Source organism: Leptonotus elevatus, chromosome 7, assembly GCF_054856555.1.
Source record: "Leptonotus elevatus isolate MCC_2025b chromosome 7, RoL_Lele_1.0, whole genome shotgun sequence".
Taxonomy (NCBI): Eukaryota; Metazoa; Chordata; class Actinopteri; order Syngnathiformes; family Syngnathidae; genus Leptonotus; species Leptonotus elevatus.
Genome location: NC_141245.1, coordinates 13,483,815 through 13,498,506, shown reverse-complemented (window position 1 = coordinate 13,498,506; position 14,692 = coordinate 13,483,815). Strand labels below are relative to the sequence as shown.

Sequence of the window (14,692 nt, the reverse complement as noted above, 5' to 3'; positions counted from 1 at the left end):
ACAATAGCTCTAAAGTGGGTCACTAAACGTTCAAGTATGCCTACCATTAAACTAGTACAAAAATAGTTTCAGAGGTTAAGTTTTAGGAACAGTTTGTCAGTTTGCTTGACATGCAATGATACTTTATCAGTTTTGTTTCACAGGTTGGGAGCGAGAGAGAGGAAAAGCTGGTCAACTGTATTCAACTTGAGACGATTGTCTCGTACATGATACAATGTACTGTTCGTACTCTATGTACTGTACTGTTCTTTTCTTTTCTTTTCTTTCATCGCTCTGTGGTTCTGATGTAAGATTAATACTTGGTTTTAACTGCACCCTGTCTCTGTACTCTTGTTCACATCGTCTCTTTAAGTAGTAGAGAAGATTCAACGCGTTTGAGTCTAGTAATGGCTAACCGTGGCAAGAGTTTTGTAAATGGTTGGAAGATGTTATCGCCAAAGCTCTTTTTGATTCGCCAATGCTAGAGACTTTTCGCTGTTGTAAAGACTCTGCATCCGTTCTCCACATTGATCATCATGCCAGGGGAAACGAGGCACAAAGAGGAAGGCAATGAGGAGTATCCGATCTTTTACAACGTCTGGTTGGATGAGTTTAAGGACACAAATAGCAAAAGGTGTGGCGTAAATAGACACTGCATTGTCTGCAACTATTGATCTTCGGTCACGGCCATGACACAGTGACATTATGTGCTGTTTTCATTCAAGTGATTAAGTAAAAACTATTGTGTACAGAACGCAGTTCTCTTACACTCTTTTCAACTAAGTTCATGAAAGAGAAATTTGAGGACAGTGGCCAAACTGCACCACCCTGTAAGCAAAGTTTATTGTGTTAATTTTTTCAAGTTACACATATTTACGGTATATAGATTAGCATGCTACTCCAGGAGATGGCATAATACCGTCCCAAAGGTGCCCAAACGGTGGCAAAGGAGTGGAAAGTTAGTGCTAAAAGCTGCTAATAGTTGTCGTTTAAGCCCATATCTCACGAAGCAGCGCAGGCGAGTGTTGCTTTTTCTACCGGCTTCGTTACAAAATGTTGCAAAGTCTCTTGCTCCATTCTGTAAAACCCTCTTTTTGCTCCCAAAAGATTTTTCTTGTCGCAGAGACATTTTGAACATGATCAAAATGTATTTATTTTATTTTTTCAATAAATTATTTACATCAACAATTTGAGGTGAATAGTCCACATTTAACAAAATAAATGAAAACAAAGAATCGGGAAATAGAAAACACTGTTGTTTATTCATCCGTCATGTTTTCTGCACGGACCGTCATGTTTTCTGCACGGACCGTCCACAGGACGTAATTTTGCCACTTGGAGCTAGCACGTGCCAAGCATAAATAAAGCTTTAAGGGGGTTAAAGCTTTGTGGGATCTGGAGACATATTTCCCCATCACAAATATATCTCTGGAAAAAGATCCAAGGACAAGCTCTGGACTCCTTCCTACATTATAGATGGATAGATCATGCATTGCTGGCTAAATGTTTAGTTTGCATACCCCCACAAGTCTCCACATGGGTATTCTTCATAGAATAACTCCCTGAAGCCTGGACAGCATTTAAAAAATAATACCAGGCTCTTGATGTGAGGGCAAGAAGACTTTTCATTTAGTGGCATTATGATCCCAGGGAGTAGGAATTGCCATAAAGAGGGACGGATGCAATGCAATTGGTATTCCTCTGCTTTTGTGTCTCTACTATGTCTACCCCATCTTAATTGTATTTCATGTATGTTGTCTTTATCTAAAATGTCAATCCTCATGCTTGCGATCACTACTGATGTTACGTAAATCTGGGAGCTTCTCGTGCACTAACCCGTTATCATACAGTATTACTAGTCAGGTCTATTTAGCTGATTTAAGTATGTGCTGCCATGTTGCATAAGATCTCCACGCGTAGAAAGCACCAAGCGGCACATCTTGCTAAATTGTTTGATTTGGAGAAAGGGAGAGCGAGAGGGAGGAGACTGAGCAAGAGGGCCTGACCGAGCTTGCCAACGCTGTGGCAAAAAGCTACAAGAGCCTTATACTCCCATATACAGACATTTCCAACGGGGCCTGTTCCCTGGCCTTGCACTGTGGTTTCCTGTTAACCCCTCACTGCCGAAGGATCCTCAGAAGGATAAGTAAGACCAGTAAAGACCTCAACTGTTTTTTTTTCCTTCTTCCACTTTTAATGTTAAAATGGATCAAATGGGCCTGGCTCTTTTAACGGGACAAAGAGAAGCTTTTGAAAGATCATTTTTGGAATCTATTAATAGTGTTGCCATTTCTATGTAAAAGCAAGCATTTGAAAACACTGTTGTATACTTTTCTTGAAAATTGTGCAAATATTTTTCAACGGGATGGCATTACTTACTATTCACATCACATGACCTGCTGAAAGGAAGATGGTTTTGGGAAGGCAGTTTATAGGCATGTACAAAGTGTTTTTTCAAAACGTGAGTTTCACGCGAACTTCAGAACGTCACCGCTTGATTGAAGTGGAAAAAAGGAAAGCGACAGTTACCGATGCACTTTATTTTATGGTATGTATTTAATTGGCAGAATACTCGACAGATTAATTTATTATTAAAATAATTGTTAGTTGCAGCCCTAATTTCCTTAGTGTGCATTAGGTAATCACACAAGGATCAGCTGCGATCGAGATCGGCCACGATTTTCTACATTTTGGGAGATCGATGCTTGCCCGATCCCTTAAAATAAAAGCGATCTTATCAACCACTGTTGTCTTCTGCTGTGAGATGACAAATAGGTTTTTCATTTTTATTTGAGAAAACTACTTCATGTGCTGTTAAAACAAACCATTTGTATTGTTTCAAAAGTATTCACAGTTTTACAACAAAACAAGATTGCAACATTGACTGTGTATACTACTAAAATCTGCATCGGTAGGTCAGACTTTTTAAGGATCGAGGTTTATGATCGGCCAGAAAATGATGATTGATGCGTCCCTAGTGTATATTGATATGAAATTGAAATTGAGTTACAAACTTGGTCGCAAAACAAACATTGTTTATCATAGGATTCATGGGATCGCCTGTTGACTATATGCATTACTGTCACTGTGTGGCCTGGCACATGATTGTTTATTTCAATTTAAACACGTTTAATTTGACATGTCATGTCATGTAACGATGGCTGCTGAGGAATACTCCTACACTAAGTAGTCAGATGCAGTCAGTCAGTGGTTGTCTGTCTGCTGTGTGCCTCATTATATCGCACATAGGCACCTTGACAGGTGTTAAGGTGTGGGCATGACTTCGTCCGTATGCGCATGCACCACAGCAGCTTTTAGAGTCTCTGTCTGTAGTTGTATCAATAATGCAGTTGCGCACTCTCAGTCTCACCCCTGAGCCATCACTTTCTATGCCATTAAAAATGCATCCATTTCCCAGTCCAAAGTGTCCGTCCCCTCCCAGTTCCCAAAAGCCTTTCCCCTTGACCGCACATCAACGTTGTGCTCGGGGCTCATCCGATCAGGAATCCTAGCACTATTTTTTGATGTTTAATCCTCCAGCCACAATTAATTTTTAACCTGATGGAACCTTGTGTTCACTGAACATTGAAAGGCCAATGGTATCATGAGCTTGTTGCAGTTATTTTCATTCTGCTTATGCTGGAACCCTTCTATTTACAGCACAACAGTGAAATGATTGGGGAGGAAAAAGTGTATTGAGTCATATTATTCTTGCTTTTCCGTCTTTTTTAGACTGCCAACAGACAGGACAATGAACCTACCATTTGTAGCAGTCACAACAAACGGTTTGGGAGTGACTATTGATTGATTGGGCCAAAACAGTCCTTATAAGGAGGAGTTTGCAGTGGGAAGTGGGTTGTGGTCTAGGTGCTGTGTCATAGGAAGGGAAGTGGCAGATTGTTTCATGGATGAGACAGATGGAGGAAGAGATGGATTAAAGCACTGTGGGGGTGAAGGTTGTAGGGTGTGTGTAAAATAAATAAAGGTGGATGTACGCATCTTTTTTTATTCCCTTGTGTTTTCTGTACTTGTTGAGTGTCGGCGTTGATGTGGCGTGTGTGAGTCTGTCTGGAGTTGTGCAGGAAATTTTAAATACATTTATTTGCATATGTCAAAGCACATTTCATGGTTTTTTTTCTGCAAGGGGGGGGGGGTGTAGAAACGTGGAAGATTCCAGAACTCTGCACAATTTCCTGTCTTTGTCAACCTCTGCTGCGGTTGGGCCTTTGATTTTGTTTTGAATCAAACTCCCCCAAATAAGAATAATACACCATGTTTTGTCTCTTGGCTTTTCACTGATTGTTACAAATGATTCTTCATTTGACTGCCATATCAATGTAGCAGTTTCTTCTATTGTACTTGCGTGATAACGTTTGATCTAGCCAGGTTGTGCAGGATGTGGGTTGGGTAATGTCTGAGAAATGAGAAGTCACACACTATTGTAATAACAAGTCAGACAGTATTGTATAATGTATAATGTGGAAGAAAGGAGTGATTTAATAAAATACCATAAAATGAAGGACAGGGTCAGCGACACATATGTGCATACTAAGCTTTGCTTTACACAATCAGAATTTTTGGGGCCGATCGCTGATCAGCAACTTAAAGAAAAAGATTTCCCAACACCGATCCGATCAAAAGATGGAGCATATGGCGTATTTAAATAACCAGCCTATATTCACGTTCAGGGTTTTTGCGGTCAGTCAGTGCGATTGGGGGGGGGGGGGGGGGGGGGTCGATGCTGAGTTCCTATTCAATTAGAAGATGGAGAACTATATTTAGTTAATCAACTTATATATTTACTCTGCAGTCTAACCCTTGCCGTAGCGCAATTCCATGCCATGGCTCAGGGTGTAGAGACGGTCGTTCAGTAACCAGAAGGTCGGCCGTTCGACCCCTGCGCTCCCCAAGTCATGTATCGTGACATTGGGTAAGGCACTTCACACATATTGCCTCCAGTGCTACTCACACTGGTGAATGTTTGGTGCGAATGTTTGGTGGTGGTCGGCGGGGCCGTAGGTGCACACGGGCAGCCACGCTTTCGTCAGCCCGCCCCAGGGCAGCTGTGGCTACTTAACCGCCACCACAGTGTAGCCATTACATTGTAAAGAGTCTTTGAGGGTCTAGAAAAGCACTATATAAATCCAAGGCATTATTATTATTATTATTATTATTATTATCACCACCACCAGTCATTCACGTGGCCGGGGTTTTGCTAAAAAGAATGCTATATGCAGTAGTGTTGTTCCGATACCAATACTGGTAATGACAGAGGCCCCGATATTGCATTAAAACTGTGGTATCGGTGAGTAGTAACAAGTAACATGCCAATACCATTATTTTCAACACTAATATAGGACTTTGGATGCAGAATCTTGTGTCTTGCTCGTGCACGACATTCACTGATGTGTGACATGTTTACTGCATGCCAAGCCAAGATATCCTATTGGCCCTTGAGTGCTCTGAACCAATGGCAGGACAGCTTTTTCATGTGAGAAAAAACGACGACTTAGATATCGGTATGGTATCGGCATCGGCCGATACTGCAAAGCTGGGTATCGGAATCTGTATCGGGGGCCAAGAAACGGTATCAGAACAACACTAATATTCAGTGTTTCCCACAGATTTGAAATCTACTTGGGTGAGTGGACTCCAGTGGTGGGGATGGGAGGCGGGTTGGACGGGAGGTGGGTCTCAGTCCTGTTACTACGTCTCCTCTAGCCTCAAGATCCACAAGTGAGTGACGGCGAACTAACGTTACATGCGGTACATCTTGTCGCGACACGGGCTTTTTTTTCTCTTTGTAAATATATTTTTAATAAATTTTCTTGAAAACTTCTCGGGTTGTGGCCAATTTACTTGGGTGGCCCGCCCAAGTATTAACATAGTGTGGGAAACACAGATAGTGATTGAGGTTGTTTTTGCTGTAATTAATTCTTATTCCGCGGATCCGATCAATTACGTCATTGATCGATCGCACAAATAATGACATTACATGCGATCACCGATCATGCATAAAATGCCAAATATCGATCAAGCCAATCAGATCGGCGTAAAGTCTAGTACATATATCTGCTGGACAGTGGCCATATGTAATATGCATGTCCAAGGTACACTTAAGTTGTACAACCAATTCCATAAATTCCAAGCAGAGATGGGAAGTATCGAAAATTCCGCCCTTATGACGGCCAGTGGAACAAACTTGACATATTTGCATGGCCGTGACATAACCTAGTCAGGACAGAGATTGGGACTATGATGGGTATGTCGTTGGTGCTACAAACTCACACATGAATGAACTCTTATTTTGTCTGTCATTGTAGTGAGTCGAGTATCTGCCAGGCTCGCGCCACTGTGATGATCTATGACGATGGCAATAAGAAGTGGATGCCGGCAGGTGCTGGACCCCAGGCCTTCAGCAGAGTCCAGATCTATCACAACCCCTCCAACAATGCTTTCCGGATAGTGGGACGCAAGATGCAGACAGACCAGCAGGTGAAGTGAATCACGGAGGGCTGTTTTTTAACTAATTTTAAATGATTGTGCATGCTTGTGAAATGTATTTACTAATCTGTCTTGTGGATATTTTTGCCATCTTTTGTTTCTTCAAGATTTATGAGTCTGCTTCTGTTCCTACTTTTTTTAAATTCTTTTTAACCTATTGTTTGACAGCATGTTTGTTATAAATCTTCATAAGGGAATTAGGAAGGAGCAATTTGTAGCACAATGTCCATGGAAGCCGTGGTATTTGTGTGAATCTCTTTCAATTTGCTTTACCAAATGTGAGCTGTAACTTAAGAGCTGTATTCTAATTATTTATTAATGTAATTAATCTGATGTCATACAGTTTTGTAAGATTTGTCATTTAAGAGGGTCTGTCTTTTGCTTGAACTGTTTTAAAGCCCAACACATTGCTCTTTTAAAGTCACTTCTTACCATACTTAACTTTTTGCATGTCTTTCACCTAATATGGAAAGACTTTAGGATGTATCATTCAGTTCCAGTACGAACTGGTTAAGTTATTACAAGATCATGACTCATGAGATAACATTAGATAAAGATGGGCCATCAAGTTTCTGTAATAAGGGTTAAGTGAGTTTGGAGGGATCTATTCTTGACCACACTCTCATTCTGCCTGCTGCCTCAGCGTCTCTCAGTTTAAACATTCACCACACTAAAGTGCTCCCCAGAGACAGAGTCTTAAAGTGGAGGATGTTTCCTGTGAGATAGTTGGCCTGTTCATGCATTTCCTGTGACAGTTTGGGGGGAAAAATGCTCGTTGTCCAGTTCGGATCGTTTCCTTCTCGTGTGTCCAAGAGTAGCGACTCTCTGAGATCACCAAGGGGCAACTATGTAATAATGCATCTTTCCTGTTCTTTCCCTCACAATGCTATTTGCTATCTATAATACTCACCCTCTCCTCTTTGTCTGTGCTCTGTGGAATTCAGAGGTTGTTAAACAAATAGAGAAATGTCATGTCAGCACATTCAGGCAACACTCAAAACCACATTGTTTCCTGTCTCATTCATTAGCTTGACGCCACCTACTGGATTGAATGAATAAACATGATGCATGAACCATGACTGAAGAATCTTCCAGAAACTACATACTTTTTTTTCCTTGTCTGTTTGGTGAGAGTAGTAAGTCGGACTTTTGAATAGATCCTTTGTCCGTGTCTTTGTGCAGGTGGTTATAAACTGTCCAATCGTGAGAGGGTTGAAATACAATCAAGCCACACCTAATTTCCATCAGTGGCGGGATGCCCGGCAGGTCTGGGGGCTCAACTTTGGCAGCAAGGAGGATGCTGCTCTCTTTGCCAATGGCATGACACATGCTCTGGAGGTGCTCAACTCCATGGCAGATGCAGGTGCTGGTTCTCACTACTGCAAGCAGCTTAAAAATGTTTCTCCAATTGTCCTGTTAACTGCCCACTTAGTGGCTTTTATTTATTAATGTGTTGTCGAATGGAATTGATGTCTTGTCGAGGATGGTAGTTAAGTTTAGTTCAAGCATGGAGGAAAAATAGAACAAAATAAATGAGATGCAAGTACTGTATATGCAAAGTGCCATAAATAAAGAATCGAATGTTAAGTCGTCTTTAAATTTAACTTGTGTTTTGTGCATTGTATTTTGGCAGGCTATGCAACCCTTCCGCGGCCGATGTCAAATGGTTCACCTCCTGAAGAGCTTGAGCAGCAGAGGAGGTACGAGATCAGTGGTGCCATAGTCCGGTTCATGAGATCCTCTATCCAGCCTGTTTTCCATGTCTCCCTCATCCAAGGCAGCTGAATCCAATGATCAGCTCATCAGCAAGCTTTGCAGAAGCCTGATGACGATCTTGATCATGAATCAGGTGTGCTGGTGGAGAGAAAAATGGAAAACACGCTGGATAGGGGCTCTCGAGGACCGTACCAGATCTTAATATACTGTGCAGGATTCTTTAAATGCCTATAAATCTGCTCTGGGCCCAATTCCAGTGTTGGTTATACAACATGTCCAACTAATATGCCACATTTTCCCCCCTCCCAGTAAATGAGATGGGTAAAGAAATGCTATAAATGTTCTGTTGTTCTACATAGTCATAAATACAGATTGCATTCTCTCTATTGAGTTAATTTAACAATAGTCAATTCTAGCAGCCTAAACTTTGCAGTAAGTCTTCTTGGCAGTTTTGCACACAAGCATATGCACAGGATTTGATGGCATTAGCCTGACACTGCTAAACTCTGTCAGCCCCTGTAGGTTAAAGGTTAAATAGACAGCAAGGCCAACACATCTCACATCAGCCCCACCTTCTCGTCATCCATTTATCTGTTCCTCCAATAGAGTCCATTATGCTGCCCTGCACGGACTTGGCATTAACATTTAATCCCATTTAGACTAAAAGGTATGTGATTGGCCTGTGGGACTGTCTGTCAAACCAGTGTTTGTCCTGCTGGTTGCTGCCATGCTGTGGCTTAAGGAATAAAGCACTGCTATTAAAACCTTCAAAATCCACCAGATTTACATGCAGGTCAATGTTATTTACACTCCTGGTTTTAGGTTGGGTGAGTGCACAAATCATAATCAGAATTATGTTTAACTAAAAGTATGAAACAGTGGTAAGTAATTTGGTCATAATCAACTCACTCCCCTTATTTGATGAAGCAAAGGTTTTAAATGGCGAAGACAGTGTCATGATTGTATACTTTGTTTGTATTATATGTGAACTGTATTGCATACAACTGCAGAATGCCAGATGTGGTGGGGACTTAGTTGAAGAGAACTGAAGCAGCTCGAATTAGGCCACAGTGTCCATCTGTGGACTTCTTAGTTATAACACAAATTGTGCAGTGTACGTTGTTGCATACTTCATAATGAACTTGTCAGCGCAGTTTCTGTTTTTAGTTACTCTGACATCAGTGGATGTTGCATACATTGTCCAATATGTTGGACAATAGCTGATAGTTAGCTAATAGTTTATTGTATCACATTGGGGGGAGTCCTGGGATTAATAGTGGTCCGTCTGTTTGGATTTATTTGGATCACATTCAAATTTAAGCCTCTTTCACACTAAAGTACCACAAAATTGTTGCATTGGAGCCGTAACAGTAATGTGTCTAACACTTATATGCTGTAATTGGATGCATGATGATGTCAGCACCAGCGTCTAATGTGATATTGCTTTCGTTGGGCCAAAACTTCATAAATCACAATTGGGTGAATTTAATGTCCCCCCCCCCCCCAAAAAAAAAATTATATACTATTGGTCAGTTCATCCGTGGGGGTTTTATTTTTACTAATTATTAATCTAAAGTGTAGAAAATGGCTTGCTCTCTTTTGATGATGCAATGTTATTGATCGAACAAACTGTTTTGTGACTATTTTGGAGGTACAAGGTTTCGGCTCGGCGCCAGCAATGTGCATTGATTTAATAGTTATAATATTAGCTACTATTACTGGTTAGTAGAGCTGTATGTGAATCGTTGGTGACTCAAATTGAGATGCAAAAAAATAAAAAATAACCCTGAATCAGAAGTTTTGTATATGAATCAGAGCAAATTTAATGTTGTTATACCGACTGAATGGCAACTCGAGTGTGTGTGACTGTGATGTGAGTGTGTGTGACTGTGATGTGTGCATGTGGGAAGTGCGCAAGCGTTGTGTGAAGGCAGGTGGCAGGCTCTTCAAGGGAGAGCCCGGAAGTGTGCAAGAATAGTTAACCAGCTAATGAGCATTATATAAACTGTTAAGCAGTCAATGTACACCCATCTCGGCTGTGTATGAATGCCTGTCGTTCTTTGCTGCTGGCCTTTTCACGCGATCATAGCAACAAATGAAGGGAGTTTGCCAACTTACACTGGACTGAATAGATGAACTCACAGCTAGTTTAGCAATAGCTAGGATGATACTGGTGCTTAAAAGTAAGCCAAAAAAAGCAATATATATATAGAATATTTATGCAATACATTTTCTTTACATACTATTGACATCAACAGTCGTTTTTTAAAAGTAATGAATTATTAGTTCACCACTAGATGGCGCTAAGGATCACTGAATGTCCCTTTAAGAGTCTGCATACATAGTTGTGACACTGACTCTGTGTTTGCAGATTGGAGCAGCAGAAGTTGGAACAGCAAGAACGGGAGCGACAGGAGCGAGAGCGCCAGGAAAAAGAGAGATTGGAGAGAGAAAGACAAGCTGCAGCAGGTTAGGAAAAATGGTCTGGTCAGCAGAATAAGAGCAGTCAAATACATTTAGTTTTCGAGTGTGGGTGTGTTGAGTTATTTTCCAAACAGCTTTGTTGGAGTTGTATTATACCATATATTGCTTTCATTTACCACTGTGCACTAACATCAACGCATGACACAAAAATACAGTAATCGCTAATTTAAAATGCAAAAAAAATTGCTGATATATCACGCTGGCATTAATTAAGATGGTACAAAAAAACTGAGCCAGCAGCAGCCATGCGTTTCAAAGTCTCTGGTCGCGTCGAGTCCCACTGTGCAGAAAAGCCTTTTAATACTACATCATAAAAGCAAACATCTGTCTTGCATCATCTTCACAAACACCTTTATTCATGAGCGATAAAACAATGAGCCGACTAACCCCACGTGTTAAGCGGCTATTAATATGCAACACAGATTTACCTTCGTCGCTCACGAGGGTCCTTTTGCAACGAAGCATCCCAGCGATCAATTTTAAACCAGCCAACTTAAATGTACCTAACCTTACTATTTACCTTACTATTTTCAGTCATTATTTTCTAAAACAAAACCATTCAGACATTATTTACAGGTGACAATTATGCCACGCAGCTTTTGCGGAACAAAGTAGTTATTGCACCATTTCTCAGACCTAAGTTGCGTTCAAGATTGTCAAAGTGTATGTTTTGAATATGTTTTCACCGCTTTTAATTTGATACTATTGCCTAAAAATAACACAAAGTTGAGATGGACCATTAGTATTGATTTGTAAAGGGGGGAAAAATGTAACCATATTTGGACATGACATAAGATTTCCGCCAAACGGCGACTATATGGAGGTTTGCTGTATAGTATGTATGAAATGTTATCTAATGGGAATCGTGCTGTAATATGAAATGAAAGCTAAATGCGCATCATCGATAGTCGGCTGCAAAATCCATGTATTGTTGACTATGTGACTCACCAGTGGCGTTGGACCAAAATGTAGGTCCTCATAATTGTCACGAAGGGACCCTCCACCTTTTATAGACCCTAAATCGACACCAGTGACGTTTACCATTTTCTTGAGCACACTCGCGTTACACAAGCATGCACTAACATCACCTTGATCTCATTTTTTTAGCACCTATTCCTCCTGCTCCACCTATGGCCCCCGGGGGCCTTGCTCCTCCACCGGCACCTCCACCACCACCTGGGCCGCCTCCAGCCGCTGGTGTTCCGCCCCCTCCCGGACCCCCACCTGCAGGACCCCCGTCCAGTGGACCCCCACCTCCCCCGCCTTTGCCATCAGATGGATTAATCCTAGGTGGTGGTGGAGGTGGCGGCGGCTTGGCTGCTGCCCTGGCAGGAGCGAAGCTTCGCAAAGTATCACAAGTAAGCAAGGACTACAATGGTGAAGACTCTGTTAATGGTTTCATTAACATTATTGGTAATAACTAAGAGGCTGTTTACTCAAGACCAAAGATATCTGGAAACAAACTTCTTATATGACAACTCTGTCATAACGATTGAAATAAAATAATACTGTATGGGCGTGATTTAAAAGACAGATAAAGACTTGAAGTTGTAGCATAAAACAAACACCAATATCAAACTTTGCACGTTTATTAAAAAAAAAACACTGAATAGCTCAAACTAGAGCCAATTTGGAAAAAACGTCATTTTTGGATACAGTGACATCAAAATACCTAAAAAACTTTCTTTCTTGGCACTGAAATGTTTGTTGACCAGTATTATCAGGGTGACAAACAAAAACATACCATAAATGCTTTTAAATCTAGCTTTAAAACAATGCTCTTTTACAAAAAAACTATTTTAAAATCAAATTCAAAATAATGTTTATCATTGTAGATAATCAACATTTTAGAGTAAACCGAACTCTCACAGTCCTGCTTTTTGTTGGCCAACTGCTTTTCCTTTAGCAGCCTGTTGGTGGTGTCAAGATGTCAAAAGTTGTGGTTTGATTGATTGATAGATATATTTTTTTGTATTCTCAGCAGGAGGAAGGATCTGCTGCAGCTGCAGTGGGCAGAGCAGACGCCAGCCGCAGCAGCAACTCCTCTATTGGAGGAGGTGGCGACCTGATGGGTGAGATGAGTGCCATCTTGGCCCGAAGGTAGATGCAAGAACACAAGAAATTGCATATTTCCATGTGCCCTAGAATAATGTATTCCTGTTACTTATTACATATAATTTGAGCATTTTATGGTCATAATTGTGCTTTAATTACAACAATAATGTGAATAACTTGAAGCATACAGTAAACTGAGTTTTGACTTAAAAACTGAATTCCTTACATCAGGAGAAAAGCAGCTGACACTGGAGAGAAAGTACCTACGAAGACACAAGACAATGTACGTATCTGCTTGGTTACTAATTAAATCAAGACAACAAAGAAGCCCCCCCTCCCCAAACAATTGGCTCTGATACAATCTGACTCTGGGCACAAAACTCCGCTGCAGGATGACACCCTCTAAGCAGGTGTTTTTGTTTGTTTGTTTTCTGCACAGGAGGATTCCGAGCCTCAAGGTCAAAGTGGTGAGAAACCAATCTTTGTAACCTATTGCCTCTGTTCATTAAAAAAAATAAAAATAATGCAATGTACATAATTTCATACTTTTTTTTGTCAGAGATCACGAGAAGACCTTGGGAGAAATCGTCATCCACAATGACCAGGTAATTAGTGGCCCATGTGTTACCAGGCTGTCATTATCAGTTTCACTGAAGCATTGTGTGTGTTTGAACTCACCCCTAAGTGTTGTCCTCCATCAGTGTGCATGCCACTTCACAAATATGTGCATGCTTTTTGCACCATTGTCCCGAGTGTGCGCTAGTAAGTGAATGTCAACCATTTCCATTCTAAGAGGAAGAGTGTGTATGTTTCACTAACAGGAATAACTCCATTCCCAAGAGCATGGACTCCGCCTCCTTATTGTCCCAAAGTTCCAGGTATACATACTACCCCTTCCACTGTGACCTTCAGTCTGCTTGCCGTTACTTTTTTCTGCCTACTGGGCAACCCTGCTTGCAGCTGATAGGGCACACAAGAATGCACTTTGTGTTTGCTATGATATTTAACGTCTATGGCAGGATGTATTTATTGTATTTGATGTTTGAACTTTTTGGGCAGTGCTGCCCCCTTTTGGTTAAATTACTGCCACCTTAACGGTTGCATAGGTGGCTGTCACGTTGTGGATTGGTTTTGCCACGGTTTTACCGTGAGTACACGTAGAGTACCTTAAACAAATATAAATTGCCAACTTTGTGGTTTCAATGATTATTTGAAAGATTTACAAATGTAAAAGTGATTAAAATTAGGTCAATCTTGACCAACACGTGGGTGTGTACAGTATATGTCGTCGCTGTCCTGTGAAAAACACTTATGTCCATTTTTGCAGCGACGATCTGCAATTTGTAATAAATAGTACCACTCGTTTTGGCAGCACCATGGTGACGTTACCCCAAAACTACTTTTAGTGCATCTTTTTTTCTAAATACGCAAAAATACAATTTGTATTTGTTTTCTGTCATTGCACAGGGTGAAGTCTACAAACAACAGTAATGGCACAAGTGGATTAGAAGACTCAGATTTAGAAAAAATGAAACAGGTAACTTGATTTGGGAGCATTGCTCTCTCTTTGTCTCTTCGTCTGTCTCTGTAACACCCCTAGCCCCACCAACCAACCACCGTCTCTTACTCCCCCCCTCTCTTTCTGCCTCAATTGCTTTTGCTATATCAATGCACTCCAAAGATTCATCTGTGACTCTTAATGATTTTTCTGAAGGAAATACTTGAGGAGGTGCGGAAAGAACTTCAAAAAGTAAAGGAGGAGATCATCAGAGGTGAGCCCTCATTGTGGCGAAATTTTTTTATAGAGTTTTTTTTTCTGAGTCAGAATGCCAGGAATCTTAATTAGTGGTAGGGGTAGGGTGTTTGGTTAGGAGGCAGCCTCGCTGTTCTGGTAGAACTGTTTACATTTGTATGGATCGGCAAAAGGAATATACCACCTCCTGTATCCGGATGA

The 14,692-nt window shown here is 41.0% G+C and overlaps 1 protein-coding gene across 3 annotated transcripts in view; it reads left to right on the top strand.

Annotated features, from left to right (window-relative positions):
* vaspb (vasodilator stimulated phosphoprotein b) overlaps nt 1–14,692 on the top strand; it is a 29,606-nt gene that overhangs the window by 13,272 nt on the left and 1,642 nt on the right. For 2 of the 3 annotated variants that reach the window (XM_086081272.1, XM_086081271.1), the window contains exons 2-13: nt 6,303–6,474; nt 7,666–7,846; nt 8,117–8,183; nt 10,571–10,668; nt 11,791–12,041; nt 12,665–12,783; nt 12,970–13,021; nt 13,178–13,205; nt 13,298–13,343; nt 13,560–13,616; nt 14,206–14,275; nt 14,453–14,510. In XM_086081272.1, the coding sequence (XP_085937398.1) occupies nt 6,337–6,474; nt 7,666–7,846; nt 8,117–8,183; nt 10,571–10,668; nt 11,791–12,041; nt 12,665–12,783; nt 12,970–13,021; nt 13,178–13,205; nt 13,298–13,343; nt 13,560–13,616; nt 14,206–14,275; nt 14,453–14,510 (1,165 nt within the window). In that variant the 5' untranslated portion in view covers nt 6,303–6,336. The remainder of the gene's footprint in view (nt 1–6,302; nt 6,475–7,665; nt 7,847–8,116; nt 8,184–10,570; nt 10,669–11,790; nt 12,042–12,664; nt 12,784–12,969; nt 13,022–13,177; nt 13,206–13,297; nt 13,344–13,559; nt 13,617–14,205; nt 14,276–14,452; nt 14,511–14,692) is intronic. The other variant, XM_086081273.1, reaches the window with a different exon arrangement.